This window comes from Musa acuminata, chromosome BXJ3-2, assembly GCF_036884655.1.
Source record: "Musa acuminata AAA Group cultivar baxijiao chromosome BXJ3-2, Cavendish_Baxijiao_AAA, whole genome shotgun sequence".
NCBI classification, from domain to species: Eukaryota; Viridiplantae; Streptophyta; class Magnoliopsida; order Zingiberales; family Musaceae; genus Musa; species Musa acuminata.
Window position 1 is genome coordinate 26,595,001 of NC_088350.1, and position 17,412 is coordinate 26,612,412.

General features: G+C 41.8%; 3 protein-coding genes and 1 long non-coding RNA gene across 4 annotated transcripts; 1 reads left to right on the forward strand and 3 right to left on the reverse strand.

The window, feature by feature from the left end:
• Window positions 1-1,883: 1,883 nt before the first annotated feature.
• Window positions 1,884-3,179, reverse strand: LOC135631122 (protein RADIALIS-like 3). Its single transcript, XM_065138551.1, has 2 exons — window positions 2,424-3,179; window positions 1,884-2,124 (listed from the first exon to the last, which is right to left on the reverse strand). Exons 1-2 carry the CDS (start codon window positions 2,656-2,658, stop codon window positions 2,120-2,122), a joined length of 240 nt encoding a protein of 79 aa, XP_064994623.1. The 5' UTR covers window positions 2,659-3,179; the 3' UTR covers window positions 1,884-2,119.
• A 1,222-nt stretch (window positions 3,180-4,401) lies between these two features.
• Window positions 4,402-6,305, reverse strand: LOC135631565 (SNF1-related protein kinase regulatory subunit gamma-1-like). The gene is made up of 7 exons (XM_065139296.1): window positions 6,182-6,305; window positions 5,795-5,964; window positions 5,615-5,704; window positions 5,307-5,468; window positions 5,134-5,216; window positions 4,873-5,064; window positions 4,402-4,786 (listed from the first exon to the last, which is right to left on the reverse strand). The coding sequence occupies exons 1-7, from the start codon at window positions 6,303-6,305 to the stop codon at window positions 4,402-4,404; spliced, it is 1,206 nt and encodes a 401-aa protein (XP_064995368.1).
• A 364-nt stretch (window positions 6,306-6,669) lies between these two features.
• Window positions 6,670-9,841, forward strand: LOC135631493 (uncharacterized). Its single transcript, XR_010494397.1, has 6 exons — window positions 6,670-6,959; window positions 8,471-8,568; window positions 8,818-8,881; window positions 9,012-9,175; window positions 9,379-9,439; window positions 9,511-9,841. It is a non-coding gene; the product is annotated as an uncharacterized LOC135631493 (long non-coding RNA).
• A 4,100-nt stretch (window positions 9,842-13,941) lies between these two features.
• LOC135630699 (eukaryotic translation initiation factor 3 subunit D-like) lies at window positions 13,942-16,056 on the reverse strand. The gene has a single exon (XM_065137832.1). The coding sequence runs from the start codon at window positions 15,984-15,986 to the stop codon at window positions 14,208-14,210; it is 1,779 nt and encodes a 592-aa protein (XP_064993904.1). The 5' UTR covers window positions 15,987-16,056; the 3' UTR covers window positions 13,942-14,207.
• Between the last annotated feature and the right edge of the window lie 1,356 nt (window positions 16,057-17,412).

A 17,412-nucleotide genomic window follows, 5' to 3' on the forward strand; every position in this document is an offset into this window, starting at 1 on the left:
AAGGAGCCGGAGAGTGACGCCAAAGAACTTTAAGACGTGCGTATGTCGGGAAGTTGGAGAATGCCCTCAGAACTTTCGTCTTCTTACGATACTTGTGATCACTACCCTTAAACAGCTGATTTCATTTCACGTACTCGCTGTACTCAAAAGGGCTGAGTTCTGCGTTAAACAAATCAGCAATCTCGTCTTCTCGTCAAGTGATGCATGCAAGTGGGTTGTGAGATATTAACCTTAACAGTTCGTGTCTTGGCCATTCATCATTATTGATGGTTCCCTAATAATTCGATCCAGATGGTGATACCATGCAGCACCATGTTACTTGGATCCAATGAGCTAAACCTGTGGATCGAACGAGCGGTGGCTCCACAGGAAACATTAGCACACACAGGAAGGAGAAGAATATTGGAGTACACGAGCAGCCTACTTTATATCTAGAATGACAAACGAGGCCCAGACTTAAAGATGGCGAATATTTAAGTTCGTGCATGAGATAGATAGATAGATCTCCAGGAATAGTAGATCCTGCCTAAAGGGATCCACTCATGCTGAAGAATACTGGACGTTCATGTCTCAGACAGTGGTAGTTCCCTGTAGATGAATGGAAAGAACATATTGTCGTTATGCGAGACAAGCAACGTTATATTCCAGATTGACGCAACCGAAACAAACAAAAACAGGTTCTATATCCATATTCCAAACTGTAAAATCATGTAGCCACCCTCTAATGCTGACGACTTTGTGTGCCAGTTGAACCTCATCTATGATCACTCTCCCAGATTTGATTCCATATATACATATATATGGACATGGAACATGGGCTCTGTAATATGATGAAGAACCCTACGGCAGCAGGAAATGAGCAGCTGCGGCTTGTTGGAGAAGTTGTTTACATCAGGAGAATGATAAGAGCAAGAGAGGAGTCATCTTTACCTAAAGCTGCGGTCCATATACAACACGACTCAGCTTTCATGGAATCGTCGCAGGGAAAGATAGCAGCAAGTTGGTTGGGGCATGGAGAACCCTCACCTATTGGGAACCTGTTGAGTTGAGCTTCCTTTTGCCCACTTGATCTGCAAAAGAAATTCCATGACTGTGGCTAAATTTGCAGGGAATTCTGTAAATCGCAGAAGGGACAACGGGAAGAGTTCCAAGGATGCATGAGTATTGTACCCTCGATCGACTGCTGAAACTCGACTACCAAGTCTGTCTTAACGTTCCCATCATTGGCAGCAGCTTTCCATTAACAATGAGAGACACAGTCGCCACTGGGTTCAAGTTGACAAGAGATGCTGTTTGCCAGTGGGCAAGGACAATAATTGCTGCAAATTCTTTATATTTATTCTTACTGTTCCTCCTCCTGATTGAGATATATTAATTACATCACTGTCAAATATATTTTAATCCTACTGTTTGGTGAATTTGGACTCCTCTATCTTTGTTATGTTTATTATTGCTATTCCATGAATGAGTCAAAGTGGAAATTAAGCATCATTCTGATACGACAGCTTAAACTCTACTTATTTAGACATGTGGGACAGTTTCATAATATATCTCCATCGATATCTCACCAACACCCAAATCTGGAGTTTTTGTGATCTTAATATCATATGGTAATCATCTCAATTGTAGCTATAAAGATTAAATTCGACTTGAACAGGGGAACCAACATCATATATTAGTCTTCTTCCTTCCGAGATGGTGTTTAGACGGCACTTATCTGCTTAATCATGTTATTTCTTCAGCTGCTCATATTCCATATCGCATATGGGGACTCATAAACTCTGATTATATTCTTTTTGGGGAGTAATGACCATAAACTTACGACCTTCTTTTGATAAGGTTTTGTTTGTGATTAGAGCTGAAGTAGCAGAGAGTTGCAGTGGTTGCTAAAGAGAATTATATTGAGCTTAAGTTTAAGTACAGTAAACAAGGCATCTTTACGTCTGCCTGCGATATATGTACAACACAGATTCACAGGAAGAGAAACAGAAGTCTTTTGAGCTCAGTGATGTCTGATATTTCTGTCTGGTTCTTCTAGCTGATGATATACGGTAGACTGCTGCCTGTAATATTCCATGCATAGGTAATGAATTCTTTATACTTCACTCCGGTTGACACTTCAGCCTGCCAAAAAAGGGGAAGAATTTTTAGATGATACAGTTCGAATTTGCTTGATGATAGCTACCAAATTCCATTCTAGAGAACTAAGTTCATGAAGCTTTCACGAGCAGATTAGAGGTCTTATTGTCAAAAGGATAGCAACACTGGATGGGAGTGAAACGTGTTACTGAGATGCCAAAAGGCATACTAAAGTTTGCTTGGAGAACGGCAGACAACAACCCATGATATCAACATTTCCTAAAAGTGAATGCAACCTTAGGAGAACGCAGGAGAAGGGAAGGGTAAGTGAGAAGGAAGAGTACCCCTGTTGCCGGCCGAGTGGTAATTGGCGCGAGGCATTTGTCCCGTCTCGATGCGAAGGAGGTCCTCCACGAGCAGCTGGTAGTGCTGCTTCACTTCCTGCTCGGACTTCCCGCCGACGGCGCGCGCCACCTTGTGCCAGCGGTCGGGCGTGTCCTTGTCGTACTCCACTAGGGCCATCTCGAACACCTTGTTCTGCTTCGGCGTCCAGGCGGAGCTCAACGAACAGGACGCCATCTCTAAACAGAACAATAGAAGTCGGCTCTAATGCTAATGGATCACTTGTCGCCTTCTGAAAACTGTGCTGCTGCTACGGAGAGGAAGTCGTCGTGGTCTGATCTTTATAAGCTGTGCTGCGGTGGGGTGTGCACAGTTGTGAATGATATTTCCATGGGGTAGGAAATCAAAGGCGGAACAGGCGATCACTGGATTGGGGAAGAGAATAAGGCAGTGATTTGATGGGTGGGAGAATCACACCGTTCTCGTAAAGCCATGGAGTTATTTACAAATCTTTATCTGAGCCTTCCTCCTCACAAATCTTCTTTTTCTTATCCCATGCCATATGCTGAAACATCTCAGTGGATATTCGTTCTTCTACCCGCAAGAACACATCGACTCCAGAGCACGTAAAGCTGCGAGCCAAAAGCATAAGAGAGAAACTTTGTTCGTGAGGGTAACAGATGTGACAACAATATCACCAGTCTGGTGATTCCTCCGTTTGCTTTAGAGCAAGTTGCGTCGGAGAACCTCAATCTTGGGGAATTAGGATGATGTTTGATGCTTTCCCTCTGCAAGTTGATGCATGTGTGATACTGTTACAGATTCAGCAGGGTAGCTCTGGAGGGTGCAGTAGAGCCAAAAGGGAGAGGAACTATCAGAGATTCCAAAGGCTTTCTGCCATTTGCAAAAGCATGAACCCACTTGGGACATCAAAATAAAGGAAACAAATCTGCTAGTCTCCTGTGACTCCGGAGTGGAGAGGTCAAGCCCACCATTCGTCAACTCTCACAGTCGCATCTTGTGACCGTAACAGGACTCCACTCCACCAGGATCTTAACCTCTACCCAACCCTGCATTGGTTCTTCAGTTCTTTACTGTGGAAGATTAAGATCCATGAAACCGACAGGTCCCCCCCATGCAGGAACCCATACTTCCAGAAAGTGGTCCGGGAGATACTGATTCCTGCTGATAATAAGAATAATATCACTATTTTCTATGATGCCCACCTCCAGAAAGTAATGACTGGATTCCTTCCCTTTCCACGATCACAGGTTGGTCGGCATGGATTTCAGCTATGGTGCTGCTTGGTTTGCAAGTTGACTGCTTCCATGGCAATCTTGGTATCGATCTCAGCGGAATACGTTCACATCACCAGATTCCAGGATTCACAGGCAGGGGAGAAAGCCAGCCAGGCGAAGCTGCTGCATCACCTCAGGAGGGTGGAAGATTAAGCGCGGGGATGATTAGTTTATGGAGCCACACGAAGCTCCGGCCGTGAAAGGAATTCCTGTTGTCTGCTGAAGTAGAATTCATCCTCAAGCCCCGCAAAGACCAGCGGTCGATCAGACGACCTTTTTGAGGGAATCTCGCGGGAAAGAGGCTTTCCCGGGGTCAAAGATATGCCGCTGCTCTCGAGCTTTACACCAGAGAGACTTAAAAGTTCTTCCATTACCAGGCTGTTCTTTGCTGACAAGATCACATTTAACAGAAAAATCAAAAGAATAAACATATGAATAATCATTTTATTCCTGATAATGCATTTATTAACGTAAGATGATTAGCTTTTGTTACCACCATAATGCTTCCTTTCATATATTTTAGACAGTGAAAGAAAAGCTTTCCAGCTGTTTTACTCGAGATTTCCGGCTTGCAAATCCGTGGGTTTGCCAGTGGTTGCAATCCAATTTCGCGAACGGATGTTATTGCAGCTTCAGCAGTAAAGAATGAAGAGACTCTGACAAATATTGGTAGTGCACGCTTTCACCGGTTCCGAATCATCACTCCGTCGTTCACGTGGCAGCCAACCTGATTTAGCACCGACGTGAAGAAGCCGCCTCCATCGACTCTCGCATCCATCGATGGCGGAGAAAACGGCAGGATGACGTCCCTGAGCGTCACCATGCCGTCGAGTCGCCCAGCATCGCCGACCAAAAAGCCGCTCTCCCTCATCGAAGCGGCCATGATCTCCATGGTTTTCTTGAGGCTGTCGCACTTCCGGAGTACTTCTGGGTTGCTCAACCGAAGAAACCTCGCGTTCTTCATCCTTAGAAGACCAGCTGGGGGAGCCTCCGTTTCTGTGTATCGATTTCTGCTCTGATCACTCGCAGCATCTCGAACCTTAATGAATTCTTCGACTGCAAACGTCCTGCAAGAGTCCTGAACTTCAATTACCAGCTTTCTTCTTCTGAGCAGTGAACAACTATTTTGTCTCAGGGGAGATCATCAACTTACTTCCTGCGGATGAACAAGGAATCGTCCTCCAAAAGGAGATAAATATCCGATCGCCTCACACATCCGAGCAGCGTTCCAGACCTTCGATCCACCACCGGCACTCCATCAAGTTGCTTATCCCACAGTACGTGCAAGGCATCTGGTAAACTTTGATCCGAGAAAACCGAAACGACTCCAGCAGCATTCATCAACCTACGACAGCAACATTAAGTTAGTTCACGTCGCTTTGGTACATTGTTATGGTAGCATTGTGTTGACTACCCGTATTCTGAGAGGGATTTCTCTGCAATCTCATCAAACCATTCGAGTCCACTCGACTGAAGAAGCAACTGAATCACTGCATGCTAGAAAACAATGGATACATCTTATTTTCAGAACGCTGATACCTGAAACATATACTCAACAAGTGTAGTGACTCACATACGATTGATTACCTGAGTAATAAACCCAACTATGCTAGAGTTGGATGACTCGATGACTGGTATGACATTTAACTTGTGATGCTTTGTGCAAAGCAGCAGCACATGAAAGAGTGTGTCATCCTCATGGGCAAGGAAGAAGGGTTCCCATAAGAATGACTTGGTCAGCTTTATGATCTGCATGAAATAGTTTTTAGGTACACACGCTGCACATTTGATGCTCGTTCAAACAAATATACACATATTTATCGAAGACAATTGACTATCAAGATTTGTACAAGAGAATGCTTTGATTTTTTTTCCTTTAGAGAACAAAAGAATACCTTAGTCTGTCCGATCTGAGAGTACTTCTCTAGCGTATCAAAGAACCCATGGTTGCCTTCCTTTGATGCAGCTCTCGCTTTGTCAATTTCCTGGTAATATACGCATGTATACGAAAGGAACCTAATATGTTCTTCTTCCTCTGTGATTTAGAGGCTCAAAACGACACTACGATCACTCACCTCAAGCGACCATAAAACCATACTCGAGAACTCGATGAAGCCAATATCTCGATCCATAGACTTCTTGGACGCAGAATCTGCAGGATCAGTGATCGCTGCGCCGGATACATTGTTCTCATACAGCAACCGGATTGCATGCGCCACGCAGTCGTCAAATTTTACCTCCAAAACTGTGATAACATTAACATACCACACTGGTGATTCCTCCAACCTATTCGTCAAACAAAACTTTAGAAAGAAAGCAGAAACCGGATCAATAGCATCAGCCATTTTTCTCGGATTAAGACACGGATTCTTAGATACTGTCATCTTCCCTCTTCTTCAAATACTAGTGTTTCCATTAAACATGTGAAGGATGCAAGGAAGACGAAGGGCATGCAAGCGCACCTGGCACGGAAGCACGAATACCAGGGATGGCAGTAATAGGAATGTGATCGAAAAAGGACTGCAGCGCAGAGCCGGAGTCTACTTTTCGATCGCCGTCGTCGTCTCCTCTTGATCCTGGAGTCATGGCCTCTCCCTTCCTTCCGACCACCGCATAAGCACTTCATGTTCTCACTTCCACAGCCCCTCGGATCCAAAACACTTCCCGTGTGTGTGCGTTGGTGCAGCCCGGCGCTATCTCCGAGGCCATTAACGTGGCGGGTGGCGCATGAGCATCAGGTCCTGCACGCATGCTTCTTCCAACACGTGTCACGAACTCGCGTCTTTGGCTCCCCTTAAAGACCCAATATTGACCCATCCATTAGGATTTCCAGGACAACTAATCTCCACCGTTGATTTGACTCGAGATTAGAACTCATTACTTCCTCTCTTGTACATATCGAATGATTTATTATTCTAACAGAGAATTCATATGCGGATCAAACAAAAGCCGGTCTCAACGCATGACGTGTGCCCCAGCAGAAGCAGAGGCGGTGGTTGATGGGATGGGCGTCTCCTCATGCTGGCTCAGAGGCGGAGGCCGTCGCCGCGTGGGGCCGTCCGGCTCCTGATAGGAGGGCCGCTATCCTAGCGGACTCGATCAGATGCGCGTCATCCGCCGTCATTCGTATTCCCCTTCTCTCTCCCTCGTTCTCGTGGAAGCTGAGATCAAGCAGAAGACGAAGAAGAAGAAGAACAATGCAAGAGAAGGAAGACATTTTTTATATCCTTCTCCGCAGGGGTAAATCCCGAACTTATTTATTTGATTTGGTCATCGGATCTCGTTTTTCCTTTTTTCTCGTGATTTGTTTCGAAAGAGGAACCTGGGTTTTGTCAGCCCTAATCGATCCGACGCTGGCTTCTTTTTTATGGGCATCGCCCATTATTAGATTGATTTCGTGTTCAAACTCAAGAAAGAGATATTGTTTCGATGGATTTGGATGTGAATTTGTACGATTTGATTTAAGGTTTCCATCCATTCTGTCGAAGTTCGCACTGATTTAGAGGTTTGGGGACTCTGGTCCCTGAAATGCTGAATGCTATAGCCATGACGGTGATTCGTGGACATCGCGATGAACTTTCTTGACGCACTTATTATTGGAGAGTTTTTATGTATTACTCAAGAAATAGAATGATTTATAAAGCTAGATGGATTACTATTATTATATAGCCATGTTAGTTTATATCTTTTTTCCTACATATGCAATGCATATGCTTTATTCATTCATAGGCATGCCTTTTAATTCAATGAGTGTGACAGCTTAATTTTGTCTCACATTAGAAGTGAGAGGATAAGAGTGATCGCATCCAACATTACTGAGTCTATCATCATTAATGTTGCTTAAGCATTTTGAGCAGCCTTTTAATTAATTAGTCCCATGTGTATTGGATAAGTACTCTTATGAGGTCACTTCAATGAAACTTGCATATTCATGCAAATATTGATGTTACTTGTGAAGCGCATTGAGTTGGTAGCTAAGAGCTTATAGTTCATTGTAGTTGTCCTTTCTTTTGTTTGTTCTTTCTATAGATGATCCCTACATTTAATTCTTACCTTCCCTTTGGAATCAATGAATGTGATGTCTTGATTTAGCCTCACTATGTGGTTGTCTTTTCTTTTGTTTCTTTTTTCTATGGATGATCCCCACATTTAATTTTTACTTTGTCTTTGGAATCAGTGAGTGTGATATCTTGATTTAGTCTCACATCGAAAGTGAAAAAATGAATATAATAATATCTAATGCTTCATCAGCCTACTACCTTAAACTTGTGATTAAGTATTTTGGATCATTGGTTTAAGTTAACGGTTGGTAAGAGCTGTGACTTCCCCATGCAAAGAATCCCATGTCGAATTTGCATTCCTTGATGACGTGACAAATTTTTGACATTTGTTCAATTTGTTGTCATGTTGAGAAGAATGTGATTTATAAAGTTAAGCCAATGAACAAGTGTATGAGAGTAATACTTGGTGTCAGATATTTTTGCTATCCATGGATTCTACTTATAATTACTACTAAATGACATTTATCTGAAAGACAATTTGATTGGCTATATATATTATGCATGTTATTTTTTAATTCCTCCTGATGCATTAACTTTTGTCCCCGACGTGGTTCTGGTAATCTTTTCCCTGTTATTCTCCTTTCTACTGATTTTGTCTTATTTTTACTAAATTATCCTGTGAGTCTTCAAGTCATCGTTTCTAGCTAGTGTCATCATCACAATTTATTTTGCCTGCCTATTCTGTTGCAGCTTCTTAAGGTTCATCAGAGCTCATCATGTTGGACATGGATGTCGATGAACATCTGAACCGAAATGCGGATACTGCCGTGCCATCATCTCAACAGGAGGTGATATTTAAACTTAATACTTTTCTTTTATAAATTTCTATTACGTCAAATGATGTACATGACGTTCACACGTGGATTCGAACTTGAAACCTCCATATGTCTCAACAAAGACAACTTGCACCTTTTATTTATTCCTTCCTTCCATTTTAAGTGCTCACTAATGGTATTCAAAATATATATGCACAGCTTTTAAGAATGTCTTGACGAAGATTTATCAGCTCATGATTATGTATAATTAACTTGTTGCAGGAGGAAGCAATCAAGAAAAAAGATGGAGGAATTTTACCCAAAAAATCCACCTGTCATATCCAAGGTAATCAGAACCATTTCTGTTGCAAGTTTCATTACTGATCTAAATATTCTTTCTTAAGCGTGCTGAACGTTGTAAAAGTGGAAACAAATACTACGGTAGGACCATGAACTGGCTTACTATGATTCATCAGGCTGGGCTTTAGGGAAGGTATCATTATCAGCTCATACAAAACTATTTCGAGCTAAGACGCCATGAGGCCACTTCCTCTGGTTCGACTAGATTGTGAAATTACAGCAGGGGGAACTTGCTCATAAGTCCAAAGAATCCCTTGAGGCACTCCGACCAAAGTTTCAGGTATGCCTTCCTCTCCTTGTCCCTGTGTAGTCTCACACCAGTCTGTTATCTGCTCCCACATTTGTATGCCTTCCTCTCCTTGTCCACTTTATCTTCGCAAGTGCCATGCAAACCTGCTTTTGTTTGTAATGTGTTTACAGTGTGCATACAGTCAAAAAAGTTACTTCATAATTGATTTTGTGTCTTTTCTTTTTTTTTTTTAGCCCACGCCACATCTGCAAGTACATTCTCGTAGCACAGCCTATGCACACTCTGATAGCAAAGGTACGGTCAGTTGTTTGGCTTCTGTTCTTCAGAAACCAGTTAATGTCATCTCTTTCTTTTTCAACCTGTAGAGGGGAAGTGCTGCTTCAGAGGATACCTAGGATGACAATGTTAACGATCAGTGATTTCAAGTTGCCAATTCCGTCGACCTTGTCTCTCGACAGCTACTTTCTTCCTGTATGAGAAAAGAAGTTTGAGATCATTTTCAGATTCCACAAATAAAGAACGAGGGTGGTTTTGTATTTATACGAAAGGTTACCATTGTGACATAATTTTGTAGTGCACAAATAGATGCTTCTTTATGCTATAATTATCATCTATTATGATGATAGATTTTGATTGTCCGATATATCAAAGGTTTCAAAACCAATTTGGTTCAATATTCCAAGGTTTCAAAACTAATTTGGGTTTAATATTCGAACATGAGCTTTGGTGTTCTAAAGTAACTTGATGTTTAGGACTCTTGCAAAATTATGTTGGTATATACCCAACAAATGTTCTTTCATTAAGTGGATTTTAGAGGTTTGGAAAGAAGGAGCGACATGAAATATGTTCCACCATAATTTAGTTTGTACACTCTAATTGTTGAACTCCTTGGATTAGGTTGAGAATGAGTGAGTAAATTCAAAAGAGATTTTTGAACCATAATCCAAGGTCGAGGTCGACATATGATTATCGGTCCGTATGATCCAAATATTTTCTTCCTTTCCGTATGATCTAAGTATTTTTTTTCTAGCATCAATATGTTAGGGAATATTATGATTTCTTATATTAGAATAGTGAAGGGTTCGAAAAATTAAGGATTATTTTAAAATAATTTTTGACAAAGTAACGTACCTAAGAGGATCTTATAGTAATTTTTGGTAACTAACTAGAACAAATGGACACTAATTCATTGGGCAAATACACAAAATCATCAAACGTCACTCGGATGTAAAATGTCAATCGAAACATTCAAGCAGTGTGTTGGGTTAATAAAATAGCTATTGTATCAAGTTGATTAGGAAGAGCCATTGGATCATCCACATGCTCAATCGTGTGGTATATACGTATGTTGGTAGTGACTTCAAAGCGGCCAAGGGTGCAGTACCGCTTACAACATCAACTCATTTGTCCCCGTCGTTCTCTTTTCTCCCAAACACTTTTTGACTTCCGTAAATGCAATTAGCTTCGAATGGAATTGCACAAGCATTCACATGGACTACCACTCCAACAGAAATCCAATCCACACATCATCCCATGCAACAAGTCACGTCAGCAGCAAACTCCTTAGCTAAAAAGCAGCAAGTTCTTCATCCATAGATACGATATACATCGAGACGTATTCCAATTTTGATATGTACTGATGGTACAATAAAATTATCAAAAATAACTTCAATTTTTTTAAAAAAATAAAAAAATTGAATCAGAGTTTTTAAATTAAAAATAAATATAAATTTAGTATGATTTTAATAAAAATAATCTAAATTAAAAAAATAATGACACATCATTTTCAAGTTTTGCAAGAACACTTTTATAATATGTTCCGGATCTTCTGATCCTTCGTCCTAAATATTTGTATATCAGTTTGATATATTTATCGAATCCAATCCTAAAAATGATCTCATGATATAATATACTAATGCACCATATGTCTTTGGTGCATTGATGTGATGATGATCGTAGTTTGATCGTTGTGAACCACATGTCCGAAATGACTCGTGATGCAAAGACGATTATGACATATATTAGTGCGAAGCACGAAGAATGTCAAACCTTCTATTTTCATCATTAATTTACTTCATTATATCATAAGATTGATCACTGTACTACTATTGATCATAAGATTCTTCATAATATGATAGTTGTGAATACGATAAGCTGCTTCACTCTATGTCTATGTCATGTAAGCTCTGTTGCATCTTCTCAAAATCATCTATTATTTTCTTCTCCCCTTTTTGTGTATAAACTTTTGACTAATACCTCATTGAACTCTATAATCTAAATCTTGAGTGACATGTGTAAAGTACTATTCCCCGATCCACACACCACCCTCAAAATTGTGTAGACAAGACCATCGACTACTTAGTGTCATCGCTATCGATCAAGCCACTACTGTCCATATCATTGTTATATCTCTAGACCGAGCGAGCCGTTAAATATGATTAAGAAGATATCTCTCATTGTTATATCTCTAGACCAAGCGAGCCGTTAAATATGATTAAGAAGATATCTCATCGCTCAACTCGATTCTTTCCGATGATTCAACTGATGCTAGCGTCTTCTCCTTTGCATGCTACACGGATGACCATGGCGAATTCAAACGATCAAATTGATTGTTTGAAATAAAGTAATCTGAACTCTTGATCGGTAACAATCGAAATTAATAGATATCACGTGGCAGAGGATGGTCCACATGCTAATCCCCAAATGGTACAGTTCAATACGACGAACCGTGCTTACAATCTAAGTCATAGAGCAAACCAGTGAACATAAACAAGCATTGTCTCATAGCTATAACGGAGATTAAAAGATTCAGGCATAAGCGTACCATCCAAGTAGAGCAAACGAGCAAAAAGTGAAGAAGAATTTTAACAGAGAAAAAAAAAATGGCAACCGTACCAAAGAACTATCAACCTTTGAAGAGCAATCGGAGCATAATCATCACATTCCCTATCGATGATGCATCATTACAGTATCAGACTAAAGGATGCAAAGGTCAGATGATGCACACTATACCAACAGCAAGCAGCAGGGCAAACAATCCGGATGCAGCAGCACTACCTACTTCACAAGTTAAAATAGCTGGAACAGTGTATTAGAGTGAATAACATTGAAATATCCTCTTTTTCTTGGGAAGGACCAGTGAGAAGATAATATGCCAATCTTCACCTTGGAGAATAGGAAATGACATAAGTATCATGTAATATTGTCTGATGTGAACTTGTAAATTATCAGACAAACCAGCTTAACTAAAGTATCATCACTCCTTATTGGGCTCTTTTAAACATCACATACTATATATATCAGACACTGTTTAAGATAACACACGCAACCATAAAAGCTGGTTAAATCAACAAAGTTTCTTCAAACAACTACAGTTCACTAAAGCTAATCAAATAAAGGAATTGTGCATGTGTTATTGATCCTTGGAGCAAAATGAAAGTTTTATTCGATGCAAAAAGCCAGTTGTGTTCATAATGTCATTAATTGCATGTAGTGATGTCTATAACGAAGCAATGATTTTAACATTGAGGATATCCTTCTGCTTAGTTTCTCCATTTACCACTCCAACTGTAGAGAGGAAACATATAAGAACAGAGGAAAGACAAAGAAGATACAAAAAACAAATAATAAATGCCAGGTAATAGAAATGCCAAATCCACTTTGTTTTACAAACAAATGGAAAAATTCTGATTCTGGAGTCCTCGAGCGAGACAAATATTTTTTTAGTTGTGGCAACTAAACCATCATATTGTGATTTGTTCTATATTCTAGTATGGTAAACATTGTCTATTCAAAGGATTTCAAGTGTTACTCAGTATTGAACATTGTCTCATCATTGCGGGTCATGAAAAGATGAGGATATTGTGGACGATGAACAAAATAAAGGTTTGACTTATGTTTGTACATAACTTCTTTGGTTAAATTATAAATAAAATCTAAAACTGAAAACACATATATAGCTAGGTTTCGCTTTGGCCGCAAAAAGGTACAGAATCAAACCAAACTGCAACCATCTTTTTTGAATTTCCACAGACCAAACTGTCTTTCTTAAGGTCAAAAACAAATCCAAACAGCATTTTTAAATTTGCTTTGGTTTGGTAGGTTAGACCATGAGATGAAATAATATGTTGTATCGAGGGGGAATCTAGCGAGAAGTATTGGCAATCTGCTGTACACACTCTTCTTCAAAATGGAGATAAGAACTTCTAATATAACCTTAACTGGGTATTCCAAATTACAAAGAAAATGAAAAAGAAGCAAACAATTTTTCTTACCTAAAGCATACGGTTTGATCAAACAAATTTAGCTGGCTTCCTTAAGAGACTAAAATAGCAAGAAGTTAATTCATTATATCCGGGACTTATATCCCAACTCAAACAGGACACCGAACACATTGTCCGTTACTCTTTTATCAGCAAAAGGAACAGCTATAATGTTTAAGTCCTTCAAAAGTCCTTAAACAGAACATGATGATCACCCCAATAAAACAAATATGGTTATCAAGATCTCTAATAAAAAAGATAACAAGAAGATCTCCCCAACAATTGTTAGAATAACAACATTAAACTAGTGAAATCATATCTCACAAATCATATATTTCATTGTGATTTACACATCATCTTCATGAAGTTCAAAAAAAAGATGCATCATGTGGGAGATGTGTGAGAAGAAAAGTAATCAGACCATAAATGTACCAATAATCAGGCTGACTCAAAGTTAATCCAAACTTATCAGTTTTAGAATAGCGATGTGTACAAGAACCAACAAATACATGCCACAAGCAATGACAGCAGACATCCGTTTGTATATCGAATTATTGAAAATAAGCTTGATATAACAGCAAATGTTCAGTCAACGATAGAACAAACAAGCATTCTGGCCAAAAATTATCCATAATGTAAACAACAACACTTCTTAAACCTTTCAGCCTACTAATCAAGCATGCAAAAAAGAAAAAATCTCACAAGTTCAAATTTTGAAGATAGAGAACAACATAGTCCTCATGATCTAATTGTTATTTATGACGAAGATGAAAAATATAGATGAAGAATGCAAGTACCCTTCAGACCACAGAAGCATCAGTATCCTTCTCACCCTCTGCTGCTCCAGCTGCAGCATTGGCCTCTGCTTCCGCTACTTCATCCACAGCATTTGCTGTGGCATCTTTCTCCGCAGGTGGCTGCACCTGTTCCTCCTCTGGCAGTGGCTCCTCCACATATTCATTCTCAAATGCATCCGGTGGCACCTCATATATCCTTACCTGAGGCTTTGCTGGATCCTTCACAAGCACATATTTTCCCTCGTTAAGCTTCATGCAAAGGTCCACGATCGATTTCACAATCCCCCACATGTTAGAGGTATTAAGGTTGATCTGAGCAGCAAAATCTTTCAGCTTGTAGCCAATGACACTCAAAATAACATGGTTGAAGTGATCCCGGGGATGGACTCTGGAGACATAGCCCAGTTTCATCAAATCAGCGCCCGCAAGGAGGGCTTGAGCTGTCCACTTGGCCAGCTTGTTGGCGTTGTTTTTGAGTTCGGTAGCAAGAACTGCTCCCCTCTGCGTCTCAAGTTTCTGCCTCCAGTCTACCCCAGAATATTTTGGATCGAACTCGTTGAGGGCGTTAAGGGTCATGAAGGTTTGCTGTCCCTTGACCTCAGTCACACTGTGCACCTCACATCTTGCAACGAGATGAGTGTTCTCGTCCAGCTTCCAACGGCGGTATCGGTAGGCAACGGAGGCGACCTCCTCGCCTTCAGAAGCAAACGGGTTGGGCTCATCAAAGGTAACCTTGTTGCCATCACGTACAAGGACCTGCTGGGAGAAGTTCTGGTTGATGTAAGTGGCCTCCATGGCGAGGGAGTACGCCGAGTTGATGTCCTCCTTGGCCTCGGGTAGCGGATCCTGCGAGGTCTCGTTGACGGAGAGGAGGTCGAGTTGAGACCCGTCGCGCTTGTCAAAGAAAAGCTTGTTGCCAACCCGCTGGATGACAATGTCCCAAGAGGACACGGAACGCGGGGCGCACATGAGGGCAGAGAGGATGGCGTCGGTGGCGAAAACGGTGGCCTTGTCGTCGGCGGCGAGGCGGCGGATGACCGGGTCGTCGGTGGTGGTGATCTTGAAGAAGTTGCGGGACTTGAAGCGCTCCAAACGGCGCTCGTTCTTGGGGTTAACGCGATCGAAGTTGCGGTCGTAGAATTCGAGCGCGCCACAGATGAGGAGGTCCTCCGGCGGATCTGGAACAGCGAAGGAAAGCTTGGAGAAGGTGGAGAAGGGGATCTGGTCGAGCATGGTCCATTCCGGCTGGATATCGACGGAGGACTTTTGGTTGGGGGTGTCGCGACGAGAGCCGGCAAAGCCGGGACCGCCGGCATACGCGGAGCGGCGGTGCATATTGTAGAGACGGTCGCGGCGGGCGCGCTCCTTCTCGGCCTCGCGCTTCTTGGCCTCGACCTCCTCGTCGCGACGCTGCGGCAGCTGTGGGCGCTGCTGGAAGCGCCAGCGGGGGCCGAACTTGGGGCGAGGAGGAGGCTTGCCGTCTACGAGGCGGAAGGAGGAGTCATCTGCGGCGGCGCCGGAAAGGGCGGACGACTCATCGAGCGCGAAGTCGAAGACGGCGTCGCGGGTGCCACCGGCAGATCGGGAGGCGTTCGCGCTAAAGTTGGGGTTACGGCTCCAGTCGGCAACGCGGCCGAGCTTCTCGGAGCGTGAGAAAGGGGCGAAGGGTATGTTAGCCGGGTGGGCGGCGCCGTCCTGCTTGACGAGGAGAGGCCCGGCGGGCGTCTCCGGCGGACCCCAGCCGTCAGGGTTGAAGGGGACATTCCCCACGTCGAAGCCCATCTACACTCTAGGGTTTCCGATGCGATCCGCGGTGGTGAGCCGAACAAGACAACACAAGATTGCTTGTTTAGGTTCCGTATTCACGGCCTTATAAAGGCATCGCTTTAGCGATCGGGATTATCTGATGGTTTCGGATTCAGCGTCCGTTGGTGACGGTTTGATCTTAATCCAACGGTCGGATGGCCACCCGCAAAACGTAAACAGCCCATTGGGCCAGTCTAAGTGCTCGTATGGGCCGGCCGAAATCAAACCAGTTCTAGGTTTTACTTGCAGTCGCATATTGTCAGGTCTACAAGTTCTGCAAACAGTTCTTTAGCGGAAGATGATGCAGTTGCATCTTTGTTTAACTTAATTAATGCACATATCAAGTATTCAACTTGACCTTTGTTAAAGATCGTTGGTGCAGAAAATCCAGCTCTTGTATCAGCAGCAGAGCAAATTTTTGGTGCTGGTGGAAAGAGGCTGCCACCAGCTTTAGTTTTCCTGGTGTCAAGGGCCACTGCTCAAATTTTTGGTGTTTAAGTCATCTCATTTGCCTTCTGCAGTAATCTATGGTTGGAACACCATGGAAGATTTATTCATTTAATGCTTAAAACAGGGAATTGACTGTAGAACACCGACGTTTAGCAGAGATAATCGAGATGATTCATACTACAAGTTTAATCCATGATGATGTGCTAGACGATAGTGGGATGCCACGAAGTAGAAATCTTAGATAGTGATGGGGAAAATATCGCAGTGGGATGCCACGAGGTAGAAATCTTAGATAGTGATGGGGAAAATATCGCAGTGGGATGCCACGAGGTAGAAATCTTACATAGTGATCGGGAAAATATAGGGGATCACCGGTTATTTGATATGTAGCACGGTTATAAGCTATTCTCTCTCTGTTTAGACAAGAGAAAGTTTTCGACTTTTCCCTTAAAAAATATTTCATAGAATATTCTCACCTTATCTCATACAAAAAATTATTTCTAACACAATAATCAAGATCAATATATACATATATATATATATATATATATATATACTATTTTTGTCTGAGACATTAGGTTAAAAAGGTTGGGTCAGAAAACCCTCTCTAAGTTAACGCTTCCATCTTAGGGATACTTCTTTCCGTTGCAACCCACGTGAGATATCTCCATCATCATTCGTAAAAAAAAAATATGATACCTCAGTCTTATGAATCAAGAGGATTAGAATAACAATTATGGTTCATGTGATAATTTCTTTTCAGAAACATACAATGAGACGCGAGTGGCTGTAACAGCGGGAGATTTCATGTTTGCACAATCTAGAGAAAATGGAAGTTATAAAGCTCACAAGTATGCCAGGCAGATTTCACTAATTATTTGTTAGCTACGAACAAATATCATGATTTCTTGGGAAGTTGCTATCTCGCCGCAGGCTATCAAGGATTCGGCCG